This window comes from Rhamphochromis longiceps, linkage group LG18, assembly GCF_057381845.1.
Source record: "Rhamphochromis longiceps isolate RC_006_pf linkage group LG18, R_longiceps_female_GT1.1, whole genome shotgun sequence".
Classification (NCBI taxonomy): domain Eukaryota; kingdom Metazoa; phylum Chordata; class Actinopteri; order Cichliformes; family Cichlidae; genus Rhamphochromis; species Rhamphochromis longiceps.
This window is the reverse complement of record NC_140574.1, coordinates 11563028-11585912: the sequence shown is the minus strand read 5'-3', so window position 1 is coordinate 11585912 and position 22885 is coordinate 11563028. Positions and strand designations below refer to the sequence as shown.

Sequence of the window (22885 nt, the reverse complement as noted above, 5' to 3'; positions counted from 1 at the left end):
GAGGATTAATAGCTAATGCTTATGAATGTGAAAGGAAGCTTGTACAAATGCAGAATTATCTCTTTTTGCTGTATGCATAATACACCACGTCGTCCTCTGTGTCAGTGTGACAAATAGCTTTTGCAGCCCCACAAGTACTTAAATAAATTCTGTCTGTATGATCTTTTATGCACAAGTTGCGGTGCTAAAAATAGCTGACCTAATTTGGAATAGCACGTTACCATAAATGCTGTTTAAAATGCGTTCGTTCTAATTACCATCACACAGTATTAAATATAAGATATATAATATGTAGAGCTACCAAGACAGAGCTAACCGTGCTACATAATGTACTGGCAACCTTTATTTTTGTTCTTTTTTTAAAGTGTGTGACAATAATCTCCCAGAGTGTTCAAATCTGATATTCTACTAATAGCTCATGTTAAAATGTTATTGTTTAACACCATCAATTTGTGATCTTACATGTTTTTGTGTCAAAGGATTAGTAAGTTCATTAACTTTCACAGTCAACAGACAGTTGAGAAGTATTTCCCTCATAAGGATTAAAGTTCATTGCTTATCCAGCTTCTCTTTTATGAACTCCCTACTTAAAAGGAAACGTGTGCCTCCATTAGAGCAAGTAGTCAAGGTGTATTAATAGTAAGGTGCATAGATTCCTTCCAAGCATTTAAGGCTCACTTTTTAAAAATTGAGGTCTTTTGTTCAAAATAAATAGTCCCGTCATCACAGAAAATCAACAGTGACATTGTTAAAATGCCATTAAGCCTTCCACAGCGGCCCCTCCACTCTTTCTCCTACTTTGACATTCTGACTAATGGCATGTTGGTGACACTCAGCCAATTTATGCAGCAAATGGCTTAGGAATAGGGTTAGCCATAGGTAATCGCCCTTAAACTAGTCCAATTTAGTGTAACTTAAGACAAAGCATTTCCTCATTAAGCTATCCTGTATTGACCCTGTAACTCAATAGAGGCCAAGAGCGAAACCTTGTAAAGATAAATGTTCTGTTGTCATGACAGTTGGAAGAGAAAGCACATGAGTGCTCATTAAAGGTCCAGCGGCCACAGCCCTGGTGTGACATTTGTAGAAGAATGAGAACATGTGGGAAATGATGCAGTGGCACATTAAAAGCATGAAACTATGAGCTCATAGTGTTACAAAAGACTGTTAATTACATATCCGTTTAAGTATACCAGCCTTTCACCTATTGTGTTGCATTGTAGATGGCATAAAATACATTGGATATGTGATGTGCATTGTCAGATTAAATTACAAGGTTTAAAAAAAAAGAGGTTTATACTGGAAATTGTGTTTCCTGTTCTGTTTTTTTTTTTTTTTTTTATTGTAGCATACACATCATACAAAGCATGTAGCAGATTAATTTCAGGTGTTAATTATGCCATGATCCTTAGATCACCCTGAGCGGAGTGTCAATACTCCGCAGTAAAATAGATAGATGACACTAGGTGGTAGCAGAGCTCCCAAGTGCAGGCACAGCTGCTTTGCCACCCTGTGCAGAATCTCTCTTTCTCTTTTGATTTATACACTGTATATGTAGGAAGGACACACAGTTTCTCCTGTTCAGTGCTGACTCTGCAGACCATTCACCTGTGTAGGTGCCAAAAGACTGGACATTTTCATTAGAGCGTTTTCTATAGTTGATTATCAGGCAGTAAGTTCTTTTTTTCAAACTATTACAACAATTTAATTGCCCCCCTGGATAAATAAAATTCACATACATCTATTAATCTGCGTGGGAGTGGTATTCAGGATATCCATTAGTTTACGGGAAAGCACAGCACTTAAAGCAATTACCTGAATCATAGCCTGTAGCCATGTCTACAATGAAATGCGATGGTTAAGTTGGGAGCTGCACAAAAAGTGTGCATTAATAGAAGAAAACAATAAATGGAAGTAAGATTGAAGATGCTGTAGGATCACTACTTTATTTGAACCTTTAAATAATTCAGTACAAAAATAAAACAAGCAGTGCCAAACATTTTCTTCATCTTTATTATCGCCCCACAGAGCCACGTGTGAGATGACTTGACAGTGTAGTCGATCTATTCCCTGCAGTCACACTGACAGCGATAGTGAGATGGTTTTAAAAGTAGTTTGCAACCCTGCGAATAGACTGGATGTTGGGGTTCTCAGCCTGCCACTCCATGTGGGTGCAGTAGTTTCCTCTTTCCACGACGTACATGCGACCACGGTAGTTAGGCTCCTCGTACAACACCCACCTGTTCAGTAGCAGTGAATAAATAAGAGCTAATGGATCAAACATGTAATAAATTAGTGCAAAGAAAATCAGCTTACTAAACAGTTTCGGGCAGTATTCTAATTTGGTTGATGTTTAAAGATTAAAAACATAAAAACACATTTTCTAATTTGCTTTTGCTGAGATCAGTCGGTGTAGATAGTTTTGCTTGGATTTGCTGAGGCTTCAAGAAGTCTGGTTTTGAGATAGACTCTTTCTAATGTAATACTTGTTGTGTAATGGTGCCTCCAATAAAACACCAACACTGAAGAGACAACTGGCAGCGTATAAGTAGTGGGAGAAACAGACACCCTAATTGGTCTCTATCAAAGGCCCTTTCGCTGACTTTGAACCTCAGAACATTGTTGTTAAAGTCCCAGAATGCCCCACCTCTGAGACTTCAGAATTTTGTTCATGCCACTAACAATATTGACCAATTACATGTGAAGATCCAGTCAAACATTGCTCTTTTTCTGATCCACAGTAAATTCATTTTCTCTCTTTTTCTCTCTTTTTAAAGACTGGCATTCAAGATAACTATGTTCACATTTTCTTAAACTTATTTCCCACCTTTACTTTAATATTTATTTTATTTTTCTGTATTTAGTCAGTGTTTTTTAATAAGTCTGCTTTCCGCCAAAGAAGTAGTCCCTATTAAAATGATGAAAACATCTGTTTTGCTGTTACACTGTTAAAGACTGTAAATTTTTTATGTGTGAGGTTTAATACGGAGCAACACATTGGTCATTGGTCTGGCACCTAGAAAAGTTTGCCCTGCACGTAAGCCAGACTGGACTTTCTCTGAATGCTAGCCTTTGTTTTTCTTTTAACCCAACCTGTCTGCTTTCTACGCCTACAGAAAATTAATACAGATCATATGTATTTGTGCTTACATCTGTTTATGGAACTATCTGCCTTGTTAAGTACAACAAAAGACAAGTGGGAAAATATATTGTGTGAAATGACCTTGTAACAGGTCAGTCGAAAGTGGCCAGTTTCACAAAGGTTTAGTTCATTACTTAAGGATAATGAAGGAAATGTTTTAGGGCATGTCTTATGCGCTCTTCTCTCAGTTAAATCAAAAACTATAAATGGCCTCAAAGATACGTACGCCCCATCTCCATAAACTTTGATAGAGTTGATGCAGTTCTTGGTCAGGCCTCGTGCTTGGAGAAATGGGCAGTCGTCACACAGCTCCACGCACTGGCCAGAGAAGTTGTCCCCCTCGAACAGCTCCATCCTGTAGTGCTCTCCATGCTGGGAGGATAATGACATGCGTGATCGCTGAGTCAACAGTGTTTGACTTCAGCTCTCTGCAAACGACCAAGGCTTTCTCCTTTATGTGACAGAGGCTGTATTGTGGGCACAAAACACTTGCACCTATAGAAATCTAAAGGTTAGAAAATGTGGAGGATGAAATATAAGTGCAGTTCTTTAAGCTGATTACATAAGTATCAGATGTAAAAACTTGAAAGTTTCTTTGATGATGTCTGTTATGCAAAAGTAGATCCAACATTATTACTTTGAACAAACAGAGGCGCACAAATGAGGCCACACATGTGCCCATCTGCCTGTGTTTTTAACCAACCAAATATTTGTCTGTCCCTGGGGTCTCTATCTTTTGCGCACACACACACACACACACACACACACACACACACACACACACACACACACACACACACACACACACACACACACACACACACACACACACACTCTTACCATCCTGATTGGTTTGCAAGATCCCATGTGATCATTGTGGGCATTCCAGCGCTGGAATTCAGGGTACTCTCCATGCTCCAGAATATACTGTTGGCCCTTGAAGTCTGGATGGTCGAAGCAGACGAAGGCCCCGCTCTCCACACGGACAGAGTTCACTCTGTTCATGAACCCTCGGTCCTGGAAGTTGTCACAGTCGCTGCAGATCTCCAGCTTTCTCCCAGTGAAACATTTCCCCTCATAGAAGACAATCTATATTCATAACAACAGTGAGGATTTGAGTATTTCCTCCTAATAAACAGTAAAAATGTTGCATATCAGTTTAGCTAACTGATATGCAAAAAAATCATCTAAGTTTGGACCGGTCATCAAGATGAATGTGATTGTGATTAACTTTTGTTGTGAAACACTGGCCTAAATCTGTGGCTGCATTCTTGTTGTGGTACTCACCTTTCCTGAGTACTGAGACATTTTCCACTGTTGGCTGTTCCAAATTACTCACACAGTATAGGAGTGGACAAATTTGGACTCCCAGATATATATGGACAGCACAGAGTGTGGCGGTATCGCGAGAGAGAAGCAACAAAAGCACAACAATGGGGGGTTTAGATATTTTGCCACATGGGCAGTTTCCCTTACATGTGCCAGTGCTGATATTGGAGTTTGGCTCGGGAGGACGAAACAATAGCGGGAGAGAGATTTTGCTTTGATTGGGCTTTGAGAGTGATGTTATACTGAGGCGGAGGGGGTTGCAGGGTAATATTTGGGCTGTGTCCAGATGAGGGAGGAGATGGGGAGGAAAACAAACACAGAGAGGGAAAGTTAAAGCAGAGGTGAAAGGTTGGCTCAGTGGAAACAATAAATCTATCATCTTGTTTTGAAGTGCTGATAGAACCTATTTTAAAATGAATATTAATGGCAGGAGTGTGTGCAAAGCAGCTCACGCGTTTTAACCGAACGAATGTTTCCAAGAGTTAGACCAGGCAGTCTATGCATGCTATGCAACTTATTGCATGGTTGTAAAGCACATTTGTCACCAGCTTTTCAACTATGAATAGATGTAATTTGATGTGGACATACTGTAGGTAGAAGTGAATGTGCGTAATACTTTGCACTATGTAAGATATCTTAGTTTCATGAGCAGCAGCTCTGAAGGACTTAAAGGCATTTCCTTTCATTGTTTAACAGCAAGTGGCTGTTCCACCCTTTTACTTTCCTTTCATTAGATTTATATCAAGAGCCGATTCATGTCAGGGCCTTGGTAATGTTTTGATTCAAATCAAATTTGGTCAGTACAGGTTAAAGAGCACTTAAACAGAGGTATTACAGGTCACACATGATCCACCTTAAGCAAACACAATGTACGTCTGACTCTTTCTGATTCTTTCTCTCTCTTATTCCCCTGAGGTACAAATGTATCTTATAGAAATAGATATATGAGGTTGAACTGAATGCATACATTGCTATTAGCAATTCTCATGAATTATAGACTGTACAGTGGATAAAAGGTGGACAGCTCGTGCTTAATGAGGGCATCTGAGCATTGGGAAACTATGACCCCTGAACACAGTGTACTCGGATGAGTGCGATGCTAAGTATATAGACTTAAAAGAGCCACAGCACCTAATGGGATGTTACCATGACAGTGCAAAGTATGAAAGGGTTTATATAAAGAGGGAAAGCCGATGTCCTCTCAGTCACTGGGAGAAACCAAGACAGACATACAGCAAGGTATGTATGTGTATATATAAAAGACTTTTTTCAGACAAATGCAGTTTGTCTTTTAGATCTTGTCAGCAGTTTTTTGGGAACATTTTTAATAACATGCATATAACATAGGTAATGATGTAGTTTTGGGATCATATATGATCTGTCAAATTTAAATACTGCATTGGGATATATGGACACATTTATATACAAACTATATAATTAAACTATATATACTCACTCAAGAGTGTGTCACTTTCTAGAGTCTTATATGACCATTAAACAATACTCAGTACAGGGAAAAGTTTAAAATACATGGTAAATGTCATGAATTAAAAGTGCTGGAATTTGATGTTTTGAAAGCACTTTGTGTCCGTGTTATCAAGCCTGTGCTTTATCTTGCATAGGCTGCAATGCTGAACAGAACAATGAAGCTGTTGGTCTTGGCTCTTGCTGTCGCCCTGCTATTTACAGCCGGTGAGTCTGTCACTGATTCTCCACTGTATAAACATAACCTCTGCTGCTGTGCAACAGTGAGCACCATTTTCTTCATTATAAAGTCTTCACTGCAGTGAGCTACAACCTACACAAACCACTCTTTAACATCTAAATTAAAACTTCTAAATCCTTGGTAAATGCTATTTTGTCCCAAAATACATTTCGGCCACATTATGACAGAATTTATTCTGTAATCTTCTTTCTGTTTCTTGGTTTTCAGGTGAAGCCCTGGACTGCCACCGCTGTGTCCCAAAAAGGGCTGGAGGTAGCTGTGAACTCACTGTAGAAACATGCAAACCAGAAAAGAATGGGTGCGCTTCCGCCAACTTCCTCAAAGCACCGTGTAAGTTCCTCATCTTATATTTATTCCAGTAGGGAAAGGGGCAAAGAGTACAAGAAGCAAATTATGTTATATAAAAAAAGCATGACTTTGATCAACTTTCTAAGGTCACATAGAGCAGAGACACTATTCCTTGTATAATAATGGAGACTGTCGAGTGTATGTGAATTGTGTAAATGTTTAAAAAATGAAACATAACCTTTTCATCTGGCTTTCGTAGATGGCCATTACCAGAAATGCATGGATCTGGACAGCTGCGAAATGTTGAAGATGAACGCCTACATTAATATGAAGTGCTGCAGCGAAGACATGTGCAACACCTTATAAAATTCAACATCAAAGAAAATTACAATTTACTGCAGTCCAGTGTGAGTAAGGCACTTAACCCCCAGTGAATCCTGCAGACTGCAGCTGCTTCGGGGAGAACCCAGGTGTGAACACATTAAAGCAGCTATTTTTAGAAAAATATACTCTGAAGTTCCCTGGACTGAAAAATAAAATACTTTGAAAAAGCGCCTATGCTTGTCCTTATTCTTGTGTTGACACTAAGTTTCTTTTTTTTCTTAAAGAGCCAATTACTAATCCCCAAATAGGCAAATGTTAGAAAATCTCATCATGTTATACTTGCAACAGACTATTATCTGGGTTATTTCTTGTAATAAAAGCTCTTCCAAGTAGTTCAAGGTTTTACTTTAAATACCTCAATTTACTTAAAAACTCTTGTGCTACTATTAAAGGAACAATAGCTCACTGATTATCATTAAATTGGACTTATTATGCTCATATCCAGCTATATATTTGTATTTCTGGACTAAATTAAATGAAACTTCCATGAATACCAGTTCATAGAAATTCTTCTTCTTTTGTAAGAAAGTATTGTAGCCTCCCAGTTCATGTTCTAGCCATAATAAGTTGTTATAGCTCCCTCCCCCATCTCTTTAAGTCAGCCTGCGTTTGATTGGGTACATCTCACAAACAAAAGTTTGAACAGCAGATGGCTGCAACTCCTGTTCTCAGTCAGTGCTGGATACCTTAGATGTGCCTCTAAAGTGTAGTAACTGCTCCCTGGGGGAAAAAAAGAAAAAGTAAGCATGGAATCAGCATTTAGTTATTATACTGCAATGAGGTGGAACAAACCTTTATTACTTTGCACTAAATCATTACATCATTATTCTCCTTGTGCTTGCATCCTGCACCCTTTTCAATTTATTCCATCTTTTACGAAGAAGCACAAAGCATTCAACAAATCAAAACGGCTAAGTACTTCTCTCCTTTTAGCCCAAACATATCAATTATCATTAAAAGGGTGCAAACAAAGAGAAACACCCTGCCTTCCTAGTGACAAAACTCATTAGCTAACAGCCTCTGCAATAATTCAAAAACACAGCCTGCTTAGATAACCACTTTTCGTTTTAATGATTACAATCAAAAACATTTGTACAACATTTTCAACATTAGAAAATGAATGCAGATTTTTTTTTCTTTTTTTCCTTTTGGCTGACAGTATCTGCTATGAAAACAAACCGAGGGACAGAGAAGTGGGTACGGTGTGTAGATGAAGTAGAAAAAGAGATGCATATGGATGGGACCAAACAGCAGGTGATGTATCAGAAAAAATGACTGTGTTTATCTAACCATTTTCCAGGCATATGCATGGCTGATAGATATGACAATCCTCTTATCTCATTTTATTTAAACAGGGAAGGGGCTAAATGGAAGCTGCATATCGGGAAGCAAAGATTCATTGAGCCACTGCTAACTTAGTTACAGTTGTCATCATTTCCGATATAGGATTTTTCCTGATACATCTGTGATATTCTGTGTTTTGCATCAGTGCCGAGCCCAGAGACGGAGGGGCGGGTTGTGGAAAATGCAAGACAAGGAGCCACCACTTGTCCTTTTCTTTTATCAAACACATGAAGAAAAACAAGGATGACAAAAGGGAATACTGATAAATAACAGTGGAATCAGAGCCATAAATAGACAATATTGGATATTTAGGACCCTGGGGGTGGAGTCAGTTGAGGTGGAGGAGAACTGGCAGCTAGCCTTCAAGTAACGGGATATCCCAGTGCAGTGTCCTGTGTGTTGATTGGGCGGCTCTACATCATGGAGCAGGATGTTTTTCCTGGCTGCACGCCACCGTCCATCTTTTCTGCCTCCAGGATCATCCTTCGGAAAACCTCCACAGCCGTCTAAGAGAGCGCCAAACACACACACACACACACACACACACACACACACACACACACACACACACACACACACACACAAAGAATGCTGTCACATGCCTCAGTACACCACGTTTGAATTTGCTCCTCATCCACTGGAGCCTCACAGACTTTAGTCACAACAGAGATCTCATTGTGTTGAAGTTGAGCACTATTGCCTCTAACTTAATTTGAAGCTGGTTAACTGACATCCTGAATATGAACTTTGCTACTCTATGTTGAGAAATATATCCAGCAGCAAACAGAAGGAGGGTTTGTTTTGTATTTCACATGTGGCTAGTTTACTGTTGTCTACTATTAGGGTATGATGGCAAAGCCGGTGGCAAAAACGGTTAGCATCAAAAGAATACCGAATAAACACATTTTTGTCTAGGGAGGATAAACTATTGTTAAAAATACATTAGTGACATTTAGTCTACTTGGAGGGAGGAAACACAGTGCTGACATATTGGTCTACACTGCAATGCAGGGGCCGTGAAAAGTGCCAAATGATAGGTCTCGAAAAGGCAGACTGTGTGGGCGCTTCAAGCACACCTGCTATTTTGGGCTGGCTTAAGTGGAATATAAATCAGAGGTTGATTGTTGACTACTAAATTCACTCTTAGCCAGTCAAATCACTGGGCTCATTGCTGTGAAACAGCTAATGCACAAAGAGCTAAGGGACTCCTGTTGAGGTTTCATATTGGTGTAAAGCAGCACAATCTCACTACTGAAGAATACTACCTGATAACCACATTTTAAAGCACGATTGGGAAAGACAGTAAAGCCCAAAATCCCTCTGATATCAACATATGATCATGCTTATGATGGGTAAAAAGCCTTTAAAGCCACAAAACAAAGTGCTGTAGGGGAGTGTGTGTGCAAAGGGATAAATGTGGCTTGCAGCATAAAAGTGTTTTGAGGGCTCAGTAAGAGCAGAGAAGTGCTATATGAGTACTAGTCCATTTAGCATTTACCATATGGTACTTTTTGCAAAAGAAAGAAGGCAGTGACAGACAGGACTGATGAGCCACTGTGATCCTACATCTCCCACATTAACAGTGCCAGTGCAATACATATCATAAGAGACCCAGTCTGATGTGTGTGCTATTGATTGGACTTTACTCTGAAGCAGGCTATCTGTATGTAATTCAATAAATAGAAAAATAGTGGAAGGTCATGCAGTGGCATTGCAGCTGCAAGACTATAATAAAACAAAGGAGAAGCTTTTCATACTGTATAAAGCAACTATAGGCGACAAGTTATTATCTCCTGGACTGATGTAAATCAGTGCAGACTGCTTTATTTATCTGGTTTCCTGATTTTTTAAAAAAAGACATTTTATGCAGATTTAAATCCAGCTGTATAATATGCCTTTAATCACATTTCAATTCCAATGTCACTTCATACGTTCGATATTTGCTCTTGACAGTAAAGCGACTGCATATCAGAACCAGATCTTCCTGGGGTGTCTGCTTTAATGAAGTGGAAGACAAACATAAACATGTCACTTTGCATTGTCTCGTTTAAATGAACCTGTCACCTGATTGTGTTTTCAGTTACCAAAAGCCAGCTACCAAGTATAGCTTATGTATGAGGCCTTTTAGCCTGTGGCTTAGTAAAGACTGATTATTAAAGATTAATAAGTACAACTGCCATTGAAAAAATGCTGCAGGTCACAGTTTTGAAGTAAAAAGCAAAGTCAAATGTTAGTTTGAGACTCCAAGTGACACCTTTTATGGTCTTCGATGATGTGTAATACCGTGAGGTAATGGCGTTAAAGGCAAGTTTTCACAAGTTTCACACATCATCATAATGAAGATTACAACTTTACGATCGTTGTCAAGCCAGTCATACCAAACTGCGCTGGATGCTTGACAGAAGAACCATTAAAAAGTGTCGAATAAATGCCAGCCATAACTCAGCTGCTCCACAATTTCTAATTGAAACCAGCTTTATTGTTCTTTTGCAAATCTGTCTTGGTGTTACAAAAACATACCAGGAAGTCCATGATGAGGCTGTCTTCACGTTAGATTACATTTTTTCAGGAGCTCTCACAGGTCTCAAGTCATACTAGGTCACCTCTGATTTTATTAAAGTAACCTAGAGCTTCTATGAGTGGGCAACTCGATGACCTGATTGAAACACAATCCAGCACCAGAAACTTTGTCTCCACTGAGAGAAAATGCAAAGTGTGAAAATGAAGAATCCTGTGGATGTGTACCATCACTGTGCAATGAAAGCAATTCAGTAATTTTCCATCCGCATATCCTTCCATTATATCTACAGGCTTTTGCTCTACAGGGTTAGGCAAGCAGGAGCTGATCTCACTTGACACTGGGTGAGAGGCGTCATATGCAGCGGACAGGTTGCCAAATGATGTCAGGGCTGACATACTAAGACAGGTACATTCATGACTGTGGGCAATTTAAAAGTCATTCAAACTCGAATGTCTTTGTACTGTGGCAGGAAACCTACACAGTCACAGGGAGCATGTGTAAACTTCACACCTTGTTGTCTGTGAAGGTTCTCAGTCATCCAGGTCATCGTAGTCAAAGGAGCTTGCAAAGAAAAGCGTCTGGACTTCTTTAAGTTACTTGAAGACGTTTCACCTCTCATCCGAGAAGCTTCTTCAGTTCTAAAGTCAAATGGTGGAGAGTCCCATTTTTTTCTCCCCCACACTGATAGTTAAATAAGCCTTTCCTACCTGGTTCTCTTTAGCTGAGGACTCCATGAAGGCAGCGTTCCAGGATTCAGCTAATGCTTTGCCCTCTTCACAACTGATTACTCTAAAGAGCGCAAAATCACAGGGATGACAGCAGAGTCAGACCAAAACACAAATACTGTCTTTCAGAATAAAGCCACAGTCTCTGCTTTAAATATCCCACAGTATTAAATTCCTTAGAAATCTGCTTGTGTATGTTAATCCACTGACTCTGGGTTGTGTACAGTGAAAGCACAGTGCTAAACACAGCTTCCTGGCTTAGTGCAAATGGCTTCTGTCTTCATTTGGGACATGTGTGAACTAAATATTAAATACTCAGTATTTCAGTGTGTTTTACAAGAAATTTTCATTTCTGCTAGCAAATAATAAGAAACCAAATATAAATTTCCACACAAACCAAAAAAACGTGACCCATGTGCATACCTATTGTCTCGAGGGATGTACAATTTAGGTGTGTGCTAGCGCTTACCGCTCCATATGTAGGTCATTCTTGTTTCCGACGAGCATAATTGGAACTCTGCATTGAAGGAAAAAGTAAATGCCATGTTGTCATTTATGCATGATTTATGTCATATGACTTGAAATGGCTTTAAGAGCAAAATGAAAAGTTGAACTTACTGAACTTTTCCCACCATGTCCAACAGTTTTTCATGGATAACTTGTACAACTTCAAAGCTGGAAGAAACGGGAAAGTTTATTTGCTTTTCTTCAGTGCACCTCATTATGCAGGACACAGGAGATATTTAGGTTGGTTTTGAGAAGTGGAGGGAATTCTATACCTTTTATTTGATGTAACTGAATAAACCAGTATGTAGCCATTGATATCTATGGAGTAAGTCTGTGGGAAGATTGAGTATTCATCCTGGAAAAGGGATTTGAAGTGAGGGAATTAGCATGTACTGTTACGACACACATTAAAAAAAAAGGAAAAATCAACAAAACCACTGGCAGGTTCATAAACAGCGCATTGAGACATACCTGCCCTGCTGTGTCTACAAGCTGGAGATGGTACTCTTGTCCATTTATTGTGATCATCTTAGTAAATGCTGCAAATACAAGACAACAATGTTTTGTAGATACGACAATACATTTCTTTTCTCTTATACGTATGACAAATATAGCACAGTTGTGCAACTATGCAGTACTATCCAGCTGAGTGTATCTTTATTACTCTCTGCAGGACATACAAGACACAATCCAGTTATAGATTCATCCCAATGAGCACATTCAGGACAGGAATGTCAATAGCCTGGAGATGGGTCATATTATCTACAGCGGGCATGCAATGTCTGCAGCATCTCACTGATAATGCTGGCACTTCATTTTACATTAACCATCCAGGGATTATTTATAGATACAGACAACAGATTTAAGAAGCGTAGGGTGGGACAGCATGTGAGCGAACATGTCAGGGAGAAGAGAAATAGCCTACAGATACAACCTACAATTCAGACTCAAATCTCTGGGGTGGCCGGGATCAGGTTTGTTTTGGAGGTTATGAATAACTGCAAGTTCTCCTGCGCTCCAAAATAGTGCTTTTAAATTGTCTTTAAGAAAAGTTCCCTTTCTTAACTAGAGAAGTCCCGCTGCATGCGAGTCGGAGAGAAACGTTTATCTCAACCAAACGGCACGCCGGCTGATATCTCAAAAGAAAGCTCTCTCTTTCTGGTTGAAAGTGTGGAAAGTGGTGGAATCAGCTGTTGCGGTGTTTAAATGCATTTGCTTAGAAGGAACATCACACCCTGCTGGGTAACAGCAAAGTCTTGCAAATCATTATCTTTCAATCAGAAGTCACTTAGACCATAGAGCTGTCATAATATAGAATTTAGATTTTGAGAACAGATCATACAAGTTTTAAAAATAATTTAAACATAATGTACATTTAGACACATTTAGAAAACGTTTTCTCTCATACTGCACTTTAAGTTCAAAATGTAAAATATAAAGCATAAGCTTTGTAATGTTACCACATTTTTATCACATTGAATTACTGTATTACAGCTGCAGTTAGGGCTGTGCAATATGACCAAAATCTCATATCCCGATATTAAGACATCTATCGCCCGATATCGATATAAATCACAAAAATTTAACCTTTTCTGTAAATTCTGTGAATCTCGGGCAGCTCGACTTGTGTGAAGTGTTTCCAGTGGGGCGTCGTGTACCTGGAGTCGAGTATTTTAACTGATGTATGAAACTATACATTTTTAGACATAGGTTGTAACGGCCGCCGTTTTCTTTGTGAGTATTTATTACACGGCGTGCTGCAGGGAAAAGCCTGTTCTAAGGTTTGAATCTAAGGTTTATCTTTTAGCACCTGACGGCTCTTTTTTGCTTCTCATCCGTAAACACTCTGCATCTTTCACGTGATTCAGTTTATTTTGAAAAGTCTCAACAGGATCTTGAGCTTTACTGTGAAAGGTTTATGTGGAACAAGCAGACACGTGGTGGTTTTACCGTCGTTGTTGCTAACGACAACGCATAAAAACAAACGCTTGTCTGTCTGTAGTGTGGTTATATTAAATGTAAGAGAAAGAGAGAACTTTAAGAAATTAATATAGCCACTACAGTGACCATCAAAATAATGAAAAAATATTGCCGTAAACAGTTTATTTTGCGACACCACGAAACAAACGATAGTGTAGAATCAAACGATAGACGTTTTTATATGTCATCGACATATATCGTTATATCGAACAGCCCTAGCTGCAGTGATTCATTAGTAAATTCAATCAAAATTCTGTAAACAACAAACTTGCTTTTTTTCATAACAGGGTCTCTAAACCTTGTTAAAAACCCACAAAGATAAGGTGGAATATACACAGTGCGTACAAATGCATTCCACTTACTGTCATGTGTAGTACTACTACGACTCAAACAGCAGCGATTATAAAGCTACCTTGTGTTTTACGTACAACAGTTGCTGTGTGATATCTGCGTCCATATAAGTGCAGTTTAAAGATCTAATAGAGCCCAACTGATATCGGTCCTGCAGCTATATCGGTGGGAGTCTATGAAATTGGCAAATAGCTAATAAAGGCAAACATGAACTATAATGGCTACAATAATAGCAAATACTTTCCCTTATTAGCTATTTTCTGATATATAGGTATCAAAAGACAATAAATGAACATTTAAAGACTAAAGAAGAAACAGGAGAAACACCCTTCAAGATATGAGTGTTGATGTTGCACATTTTGTCCACTAGAGGGCCCTCTGTGACTTGACTTTTGCCAGCAGGTGTTTGGATACCACAAACAAAGCAAACACCGATCTGAGCAGTCTGACAGAGCAGAAACGGGAAATTCCAGACTAACTGTGACAATAAGACAAGTTTATTTTAATAAGCACTGTCATGTTTTTTTTTTAAATAAGGACTCATAAATAATAATACAATTAATAAATGTAAATCTGTTTGTGCTTCACATCTGAAAGAAAAAAATATATATGATGATAGATCTGATTTTTTAAATCACCAAATGTTGAAAATCCTATATTGGTCAAGCTCTAATATTTAATGTTGCATCTGACCAAAAACAGTGGATGTACTCCTGATGTAGTATAATTATAAACCAGTTATGAAAGAAAAACAACTGTCACTCCATGAAATCCTTTGGTGGTTAACTTCTTCTGTCACGAGGTGCTCTGAACAACCTTAAAGCTGGAAAGCGTAAGCTAACACATCCTCATTCCAGCTTTTCAGGTGTGAGAATTGGCTGTAAGCAAATCCGAGTGTGGGGCTGACAGTAAATGACAAATAATGAGGAACACGATGTTCTGACCTTACAGAAGATGCACCAGTAAGGATTTATTCATTACGGTGGCCCCTAGAGACAAAGCATGTATAAACTCCAAAACACTTACAAATTCCAAATAGCACGCAAACTCCTCAACACATACAAAATCCAAAACACATGCAAACTCCAAAACACATGCAAAATCCAAAACACGTACAAAATCCAAAACACGTACAAAATACAAAACACGTACAAAATACAAAACACGTACAAAATCCAAGACACGTACAAGCTCCAAAACACGTACAAAATACAAAACACGTGCAAAATCCAAAACACGTGCAAACTCCAAAACACGTACAAAATTCAAAACACGTACAAAATTCAAAACACATACAAAATCCAAAACACGTACAAAATCCAAAACACATGCAAAATCCAAAACACGTACAAAATCCAAAACACGTGCAAAATCCAAAACACGTACAAAATTCAAAACACGTGCAAAATCCAAAACACGTACAAAATTCAAAACACGTACAAACTCCAAAACACATACAAAATCCAAAACACGTGCAAAATCCAAAACACATACAAAATTCAAAACACGTGCAAACTCCAAAACACATACAAAATCCAAAACACGTGCAAAATCCAAAACACGTACAAAATTCAAAACACATGCAAACTCCAAAACACATACAAAATCCAAAACACATGCAAAATCCAAAACACGTGCAAAATCCAAAACACGTACAAAATTCAAAACATGTGCAAACTCCAAAACACGTGCAAAATCCAAAACACGTACAAAATTCAAAACACATGCAAACTCCAAATCACAACGGAAGTGCTCCAGGACGCTAGGGGCAGTGTTGAGCTCGATTTGTAAAATAAACGGCAAGTTTGTTGCAAACACATGGGCTCTAGTCTCCGTTGCGCTTCCCAGGTTGCCTAGCAACTATGATACTAACAGCTGGAAACGTGTCATACAACTTTTTTTGACAGAAATGAAGGAGAACATATTTTTTTTCATTTGTTTGTTTGTTTCTACAAGAGCTTTGTGTGATTTGATAAGTATCTGAGGCTGAGACCACAGGACAGTAAAACATGATTTTTGGGCTTCATTTCTGTACTGAACAGTCATTTAAGATTAGCTAGTAAATAACAATTAGCTAATGTTGTTCATGAGACTAAAGTCATATCACTTTGGTAATGTAAATATAATATGGCCAATATTATGGTTATTATATTAGTCATTATTAGGTATTACAGCAGTGAACATGAACTCTTTGTCAAATACTGAGCTTCAGTACAGATTCAAGTTGCAGTTATTTACATGTCTTACCACCTTAAATCTTCACTCAAAGACAAGTATATAGGAATGACTGCCAAATTTATTTGCCACTGAAGCCGAAGGATGGCATCTGAATAAAACCTCTCTTGACATGCCTAGATGACATTAAAGCTTGGTTGGCTCTAAACTTTTTAAATTTGAATGAAAAGAAAACAGATTTGTTGGTGTTTGGACCCAGTGGCCCCTGTGAGTCCTCTTCTTTTCATTTGGAACCCCTGGAGGTTTATTTTAAACCTGTTGTTACTGCCCTTGGTTTTAAGTTGGACCAGTCCATTTTTATCATTTAAGGCGACTGGCAAGAGTGAAATCGTTTCTTTCTAGGCAGCACTTTGAAACCGTGATCCATGCTTTTATTTCTTCCCCTGTGGACTACTGTAACGCACTTTATGTGGGGGTCAGTCAGTTGTTACTCTGACATCTGCAGCTGGTTCAAAATGTATATTGACAGTGCATATATAGGTGTATCATATATAAGAGACAAATGTTGTTCCTTCAGTATGTTGGCATTACTAAATTTTAGTGATGTGCGGATCGATCCTGAAATATCGATTCCTCCGATACCAATCATTTATGTTCTAGAATCGATTCTCACATTAAAATATCGATATTTTAGTAATTTAGAGTAAATTTGTAGTTTATCATTAACAGGAACACAGTGGAAAGAAACTATAACATTCGGATTGCCTACATTCAAAGGAACTACTTCCTCTTCCGCCTTTCATAGTCATGTGCGAAATACGGCTGTATAAATGTCTCGCAGCCCCTTGGCGTGCGCACTCACAACAATGGCTGAGCGTAATTGTGCGGATGTATTTTACCTCCACAAACAGCTGAGCCGTGGTTTGCAATAAATGTGGCAAAAAAAGTGAGGTGTTGTGGCCATACTTGCCAACCTTGAGACCTCAGAATTAGGGAGACATTCAAAAGGGCTGTTTGGGCGGATAAATATATTTTACAGGGTTTATTTATCGGATAAAATACGTTAAATGTCACCGTTATTATTGGCCGGCCCGGAAACAGCGGGGGTGTCCAAATTCAGAGGCTGCTTCCACCTGAGGACCGGCCTTCGCGGTCTAAAGAAAGCCGGGTAGTACGTCACGAGCTCCCTCGGTGGAGTGAAACTCTGCCGTCTGCTCCTTGCTGTCTAAAATATAACCGGACACTGACGTAAACTCTTCTGTTTAATCAGTTTTCTGTTTGACGTTTATTCAGCTGTGTGAAAACCCCGGAGGAACCCTCCCGAGGGAATAATAAAGTTTAATTTAATTTAATCTAATCTAATAACTTTAATCTCAGCCAAACCGATTTACTCACGAACAAATAAAACACTGAAAAAGCCAAACAAGAACATTTTTAAGTTATCAAAGTGACTTGTACATCATGTTTAACCCGAGTGGTGAAAGACCGCGGGGGTTTGAAGACGATGTGTCGGTCGGCTCAGATATTTGAAGTTTACACAGCTACATTCTCACCTGAAAATATGTTAAAAGTTTTTTTGCGACCCAGAAAGAGAAATAAGAGTAATATTAAAACTAAGTCGCTGCCGTCATTGTTGGAAACTGGAATTGGCTGGGCCGCGCTATGAATTCTGCGATATGGTTTTTCAACTTTGTTGTCCGGGTGGAAAATCTGGAGAAAGGTGGGATTCTCCCGGAAAAATCGGGAGGGTTGGCATGTATGGTTGTGGCAACATCACTAACCTTGTCAAACACCTCAGAGTAAATCATATCACAAAATATGACGAGCGTATGTTGAGGCGAACTGAAGAGGAGGAGAGGGACAGGTGCTGCTAGGGTGAGAGTCTCTCACGGAGTCCTTTAGTCCTCCAGGCAGGCAAGGTGTTCAAATAGCACACAACTTTAGTTTTTTTATTTCTATATGATGAACTCTGCATTATTAAGTGATAAGAAGAAGGTATTCTGATGTCCTGTAATCATTATGACGCTATAATTTGAGATACAATAAATAAAATCCGTTTTGTACAAAGTATCGTATCGGATCAGTATCGTCGATACCACCCTGAATATTACTTGGTATCGGATCGGAAAGGAAATCAGTGGTATCGCACATCACTACTAAATTTGGCTCAAATGCTTACATACATGTGTAAAAAGAAAATGTACAAGCTGTGAGCTGTTTCAAATCAAATCACTTTTATTGTCACATCACATGTGCAGGTACATTGGTACAGCACATGTGAGTGAAATTCTTGTGTGCGAGCTTCACAAGCAACAGAGTTGTGCAAAATACAATAATGTAAACAAGCAAAATACAAGAATGGCTACATCTGAAACTAATAAATATATGTACAATATATAATAGTATATATATGTTTCTGATAAAATGAAGAGTAGACTGATGTATTAAATATTCCTTTATTGGGTGAGAAAATCAGACCATGTCATAACTGCTTTAAGTCATACAGAATAGATATCAGAGCTTTAAACAGGCTGACGTCTGCTAAATGGGTCAAACTGGGCAGAAAGTATACAAACACATAACATCCTTATAGAATATGATGTAACACTATAGATCAACTTACCTGAGAATATATAAAGCATATAAACAATTACAGCAATATGATGCAACAAACACAGCAGTGCTACTGATCCAAAATACTCAAAGCTTCATAGAACTGAAACAAACATTTATTTTTAGTTCCATTCTGCTGCTGATACAGACTTTAGGTTTCTGAACATTAAACTTGTTGCTGCCTTTCATAGTGCGTAACTTGAAGGCCCTGAGTACTTTCTCCCACACTGGAAACACTGGAATGATAAAATTATTTGAACATTACCTAATAAGACTGATTCAGGACAGACAATTAGTTATTTTAAACTTTTCTAGCAGTCCTTCACAAACAGGGAACAGTCTGTCTATTCTCTCCATCTGTCAGCTGCTGCTGGCTCTTCCTCCTCCTCTTCCTCACATACTGCTGAGATTGTCCTGGTGGATCATCAGGGGTGCAAAGCCTCACAGATGATGTAATGCAGTGGGTCCCTCAGTCTGTCCTCACTCTGGACACTTGCAGGTGTCACACATAGAAATCAAATGTGTGATAAGCTGCAGGATTCAAACACAAGTGTGACTTATAAATACATGTTCATACTTTTATTCCACAATCAGAGAGAAAGAAACAGAGAGAGAGTGCAGGACAGACAGACAGGTGACAGTCTCAGGTGTATACACTGCTACAAAACAGCACCAGAGAAGGAGGATTTAGTGTTTGTGTCATTACGAGTGCTAAACAAGAAGAGTTCCCAGATGGTACAGTGGACACATGTGTGACTCCTGTGATTAAATCATCTTTCTTTCAGCTTAAGGAGTGAACCGTCAGCTGACTGACATGACTGACTTTAATTACGCATAAAATCATCACATTCTCTGTAAGATTAAAGTCAGCTATTGAACGGCGAATATTTTGAAGTGAAGGCTTTAAAACCAAGTTAGTACAAACGTCGCTAATGTCACATAACTTTCCCGACATGTTGCCAACAGTAATGTTTTAATGTTCTTCATTATAAAAACATTTGCGCATAAATAAGTGACATAATATTCAGTACTTACTTCTGGAAGTTTACTCTTCGTCCGCTCCGCTTCCGCCGTTTTTTTTCGGCAAAATTATCCAAACCACCGCCGCGCTATGAAGTCTGGGATATGTTGGGCCATGAAGGCTACACAGACCCATCCTTAAAATTCAGGGAAATTAAGGACGCATTTGAGGGCCGCATTTCGAGCAGCCTTTGAATTGGGACAGTCTTTGTCGTGTCGCTGTGACATAATCGGCCTTAAAATGCGGCCTTTAAGGCTGCAGACCCCAAATCCGGTCATTGGTACTTCCTGGCTTGTGTAGTTACTAGGTAACAAAAGCTCAACACTGCCCCTAGCGTCCTGGAGCACTTCCGTTGTGTTTTGGATTTTGCATGTGTTTTGGAGTTTGCGCGTGTTTTGGGGTTTGCACGTGTTTTGTATTTTGCACGTGTTTTGTATTTTGCACGTGTTTTGGATTTTGTACGTGTTTTGTATTTTGCATGTGTTTTGTATTTTGCACGTGTTTTGGATTTTGCACGCGTTTTGTATTTTGTACGTGTTTTGTATTTTGCACGTGTTTTGTATTTTGTACGTGTTTTGTATTTTGCATGTGTTTTGTATTTTGTAAGTGTTTTGGAGTTTGCACGTGTTTTGGATTTTGCACGTGTTTTGTATATTGTACGTGTTTTGTATTTTGTACGTGTTTTGTATTTTGCATGTGTTTTGTATTTTGTACGTGTTTTGGAGTTTGCATGTGTTTTGGATTTTGTACGTGTTTTGGAGTTTGCACGTGTTTTGGATTTTGTACGTGTTTTGTCTTTTGCATGTGTTTTTTATTTTGTAAGTGTTTTGGAGCTTGCATGTGTTTTGGATTTTGCACGTGTTTTGTATTTTGTACGTGTTTTGTATTTTGCATGTGTTTTGTATTTTGTACGTGTTTTGGAGTTTGCATGTGTTTTGTATTTTGTACGTGTTTTGTCTTTTGCATGTGTTTTGTATTTTGTACGTGTTTTGTCTTTTGCATGTGTTTTTTATTTTGTAAGTGTTTTGGAGCTTGCATGTGTTTTGGATTTTGCACGTGTTTTGGATTTTGTAAGTGTTTTGGAGTTTGTACGTGCTTTGTCTCTAGGGGCCACCGTAATTCATTGCTGTACGAAGAGCATCTAATGACAAACTGACACATTTGTAGTGCTGGGATGATAAATAAGGATAAACTTGATAGTCAGCTTTGCTGGTACACACTGAGCAGCAATGCTGAGGATAGGATATCACAGAAACAGCTATTTTGGGGCCAATACATGTAGGCTTCACTTACTGATTCACAAGAGAGACAGGGACCTGAGTTGTGTGCCACCTCATGTAAAGAGTTTCCTGGGGGAAACACGGTTTTTGTATGAATTTCAAAAAAAATCCCCACTTACTGTTTTCTATTGTTGGGTCATAGGAATCAACAAACTGGCCTTCCACAAACTGGATGGTTAAAGAAGACTTTCCTGTAAACACAGAGACGATAGTTAACCTCAGATGGAGGAAGTCAGTGTAGCAATTAAGGGATAACATCTATAGAAGTCATCATTATGATTGTTTTTGTCGAGATCAGTCTCTATGAGTGAATGTAGCCATACAATGATACAAAAAAATACAAATATAAAGCTTAATAACCGTGAACAAGCCTAAATGCGCCACATGAAGCACGTTGTACTATACTGATGAACATGTTTAGAAATCGTCGAGGTTACTACAAAGCAGGGAAACATAAACACATCACGCGTCTCTGTGGGGATATTACAGGGTTGCAGTTGGTGCTGCCTGGGCCTCCAGTCGTGCTATCTGTGTGTGCCATCTTGCCATCCTCAACATCCTTTGCTTTTACACATCACTAAATAAACCGCAAACTAAATGCGTCAAAGCCGTCGATGGTTTTTGCGTGGCATGGCACTGCCTAACATGGCACCGGGGTTAAGGGCTAACGGAAACCTATCAATAAGATCGATTAAAATCTCTCTCTTGCACACGTTATGGGAGGCCTCTTGCGCTGCTACACTCACACCGCAGAGCCACGTCTCACCTGGTGGCGCTCATTCGCCCGCCCTGAGACGCCGCGTGTCAGATGTTACTCCCTATAATTTAAGTCTATTATAGGAGGCGTAAAGCGCTCTCACGCTGGACTTGTACTGGCCTGAAAGGCCGCTAAAAATCTTGGGTCTGCGTCCCACTCGAAGCCGCCTTTCCCCGCTGTACTCAGCTTCCGTTCCATACTCACCTACGGATCTGTACCCGAGGATGGCGATTTTTCGTGATTTCGGCTGCGGCATGTCTCCTTATGGTTATCGCATCTAGTCCTCGGGGTTTACCGCAACCTCCTCCCGGAATGGCATCCAAATTCAAGGGGCGCAGAGAATGGTCATGCAGCTTGCAGATGACAGTGGGAATCCCTCTGCTTTGCTGTGTTTATGTGGATTTTGTTTTTGCGTGAAAGCTTGAAAAAAATGTAATTTCAGGTCATATGAGAAAAGCATGGAGTATCTATACATCTACAATAACTGCGTCACTCCCCTTTGCGAAGTAATGAATTAGTAATTGATCCTGCGCGTTGATTGGCTATACGTAGAACACAGGCGGGGGATGAAGGCGCACGGAAAGCTCCCGTTGGATAAGGCAGCTGTCCGTTAATCAGCGGCACCCGGTTTGGACATTTTCATTGGCTGTGTCAGGCTTCGTGACGTGCTGGGTGGTCGGGCGGGGTGTCATTCATATCTTTAGGGTCAGGAAGGACCGGAACAGGGATGATGGTCCTTACT

General features: G+C 39.3%; 3 protein-coding genes across 3 annotated transcripts; 1 reads left to right on the top strand and 2 right to left on the bottom strand.

Moving 5' to 3' along the window:
- Window positions 1–2000: 2000 nt before the first annotated feature.
- Window positions 2001–4653, bottom strand: LOC146647797 (gamma-crystallin N-A-like). The gene is made up of 4 exons (XM_085389487.1): window positions 4430–4653; window positions 3983–4231; window positions 3369–3514; window positions 2001–2240 (listed from the first exon to the last, which is right to left on the bottom strand). The coding sequence occupies exons 1-4, from the start codon at window positions 4448–4450 to the stop codon at window positions 2105–2107; spliced, it is 552 nt and encodes a 183-aa protein (XP_085245613.1). The 5' UTR covers window positions 4451–4653; the 3' UTR covers window positions 2001–2104.
- A 952-nt stretch (window positions 4654–5605) lies between these two features.
- On the top strand, window positions 5606–7035 carry ly97.3 (lymphocyte antigen 97, tandem duplicate 3). The gene is made up of 4 exons (XM_085389777.1): window positions 5606–5710; window positions 6094–6163; window positions 6405–6527; window positions 6745–7035. Exons 1-4 carry the CDS (start codon window positions 5606–5608, stop codon window positions 6849–6851), a joined length of 405 nt encoding a protein of 134 aa, XP_085245903.1. The 3' UTR covers window positions 6852–7035.
- Window positions 7036–7916: 881 nt separating this feature from the next.
- rheb (Ras homolog, mTORC1 binding) lies at window positions 7917–22636 on the bottom strand. The gene is made up of 8 exons (XM_085389908.1): window positions 22348–22636; window positions 21506–21577; window positions 12438–12505; window positions 12239–12321; window positions 12078–12134; window positions 11929–11976; window positions 11442–11523; window positions 7917–8719 (listed from the first exon to the last, which is right to left on the bottom strand). Exons 1-8 carry the CDS (start codon window positions 22397–22399, stop codon window positions 8627–8629), a joined length of 555 nt encoding a protein of 184 aa, XP_085246034.1. The 5' UTR covers window positions 22400–22636; the 3' UTR covers window positions 7917–8626.
- Window positions 22637–22885: the final 249 nt, after the last annotated feature.

Excerpts from the sequence above, each read along its gene's own strand:
- LOC146647797 (XM_085389487.1), bottom strand. The coding sequence starts at position 4,450 with ATGTCTCAGTACTCAGGAAAG. Across the intron at positions 4,232-4,429 it reads TGTCTCAGTACTCAGGAAAG|ATTGTCTTCTATGAGGGGAA; the intron begins GTGAGTACCACA and ends TTATGAATATAG. Across the intron at positions 3,515-3,982 it reads CTTGCAAACCAATCAGGATG|CATGGAGAGCACTACAGGAT; the intron begins GTAAGAGTGTGT and ends TTATCCTCCCAG.
- ly97.3 (XM_085389777.1), top strand. The coding sequence starts at position 5,606 with ATGGGATGTTACCATGACAGTGCAAAGTATGAAAGGGTTTATATAAAG. Across the intron at positions 5,711-6,093 it reads CAAGACAGACATACAGCAAG|GCTGCAATGCTGAACAGAAC; the intron begins GTATGTATGTGT and ends TATCTTGCATAG. Across the intron at positions 6,528-6,744 it reads CAACTTCCTCAAAGCACCGT|ATGGCCATTACCAGAAATGC; the intron begins GTAAGTTCCTCA and ends TGGCTTTCGTAG.
- rheb (XM_085389908.1), bottom strand. The coding sequence starts at position 22,399 with ATGCCGCAGCCGAAATCACGAAAAATCGCCATCCTCGGGTACAGATCC. Across the intron at positions 12,135-12,238 it reads TCAGTTACATCAAATAAAAG|CTTTGAAGTTGTACAAGTTA; the intron begins GTATAGAATTCC and ends CGTTTCTTCCAG. Across the intron at positions 11,977-12,077 it reads GACATGGTGGGAAAAGTTCA|AGTTCCAATTATGCTCGTCG; the intron begins GTAAGTTCAACT and ends CCTTCAATGCAG.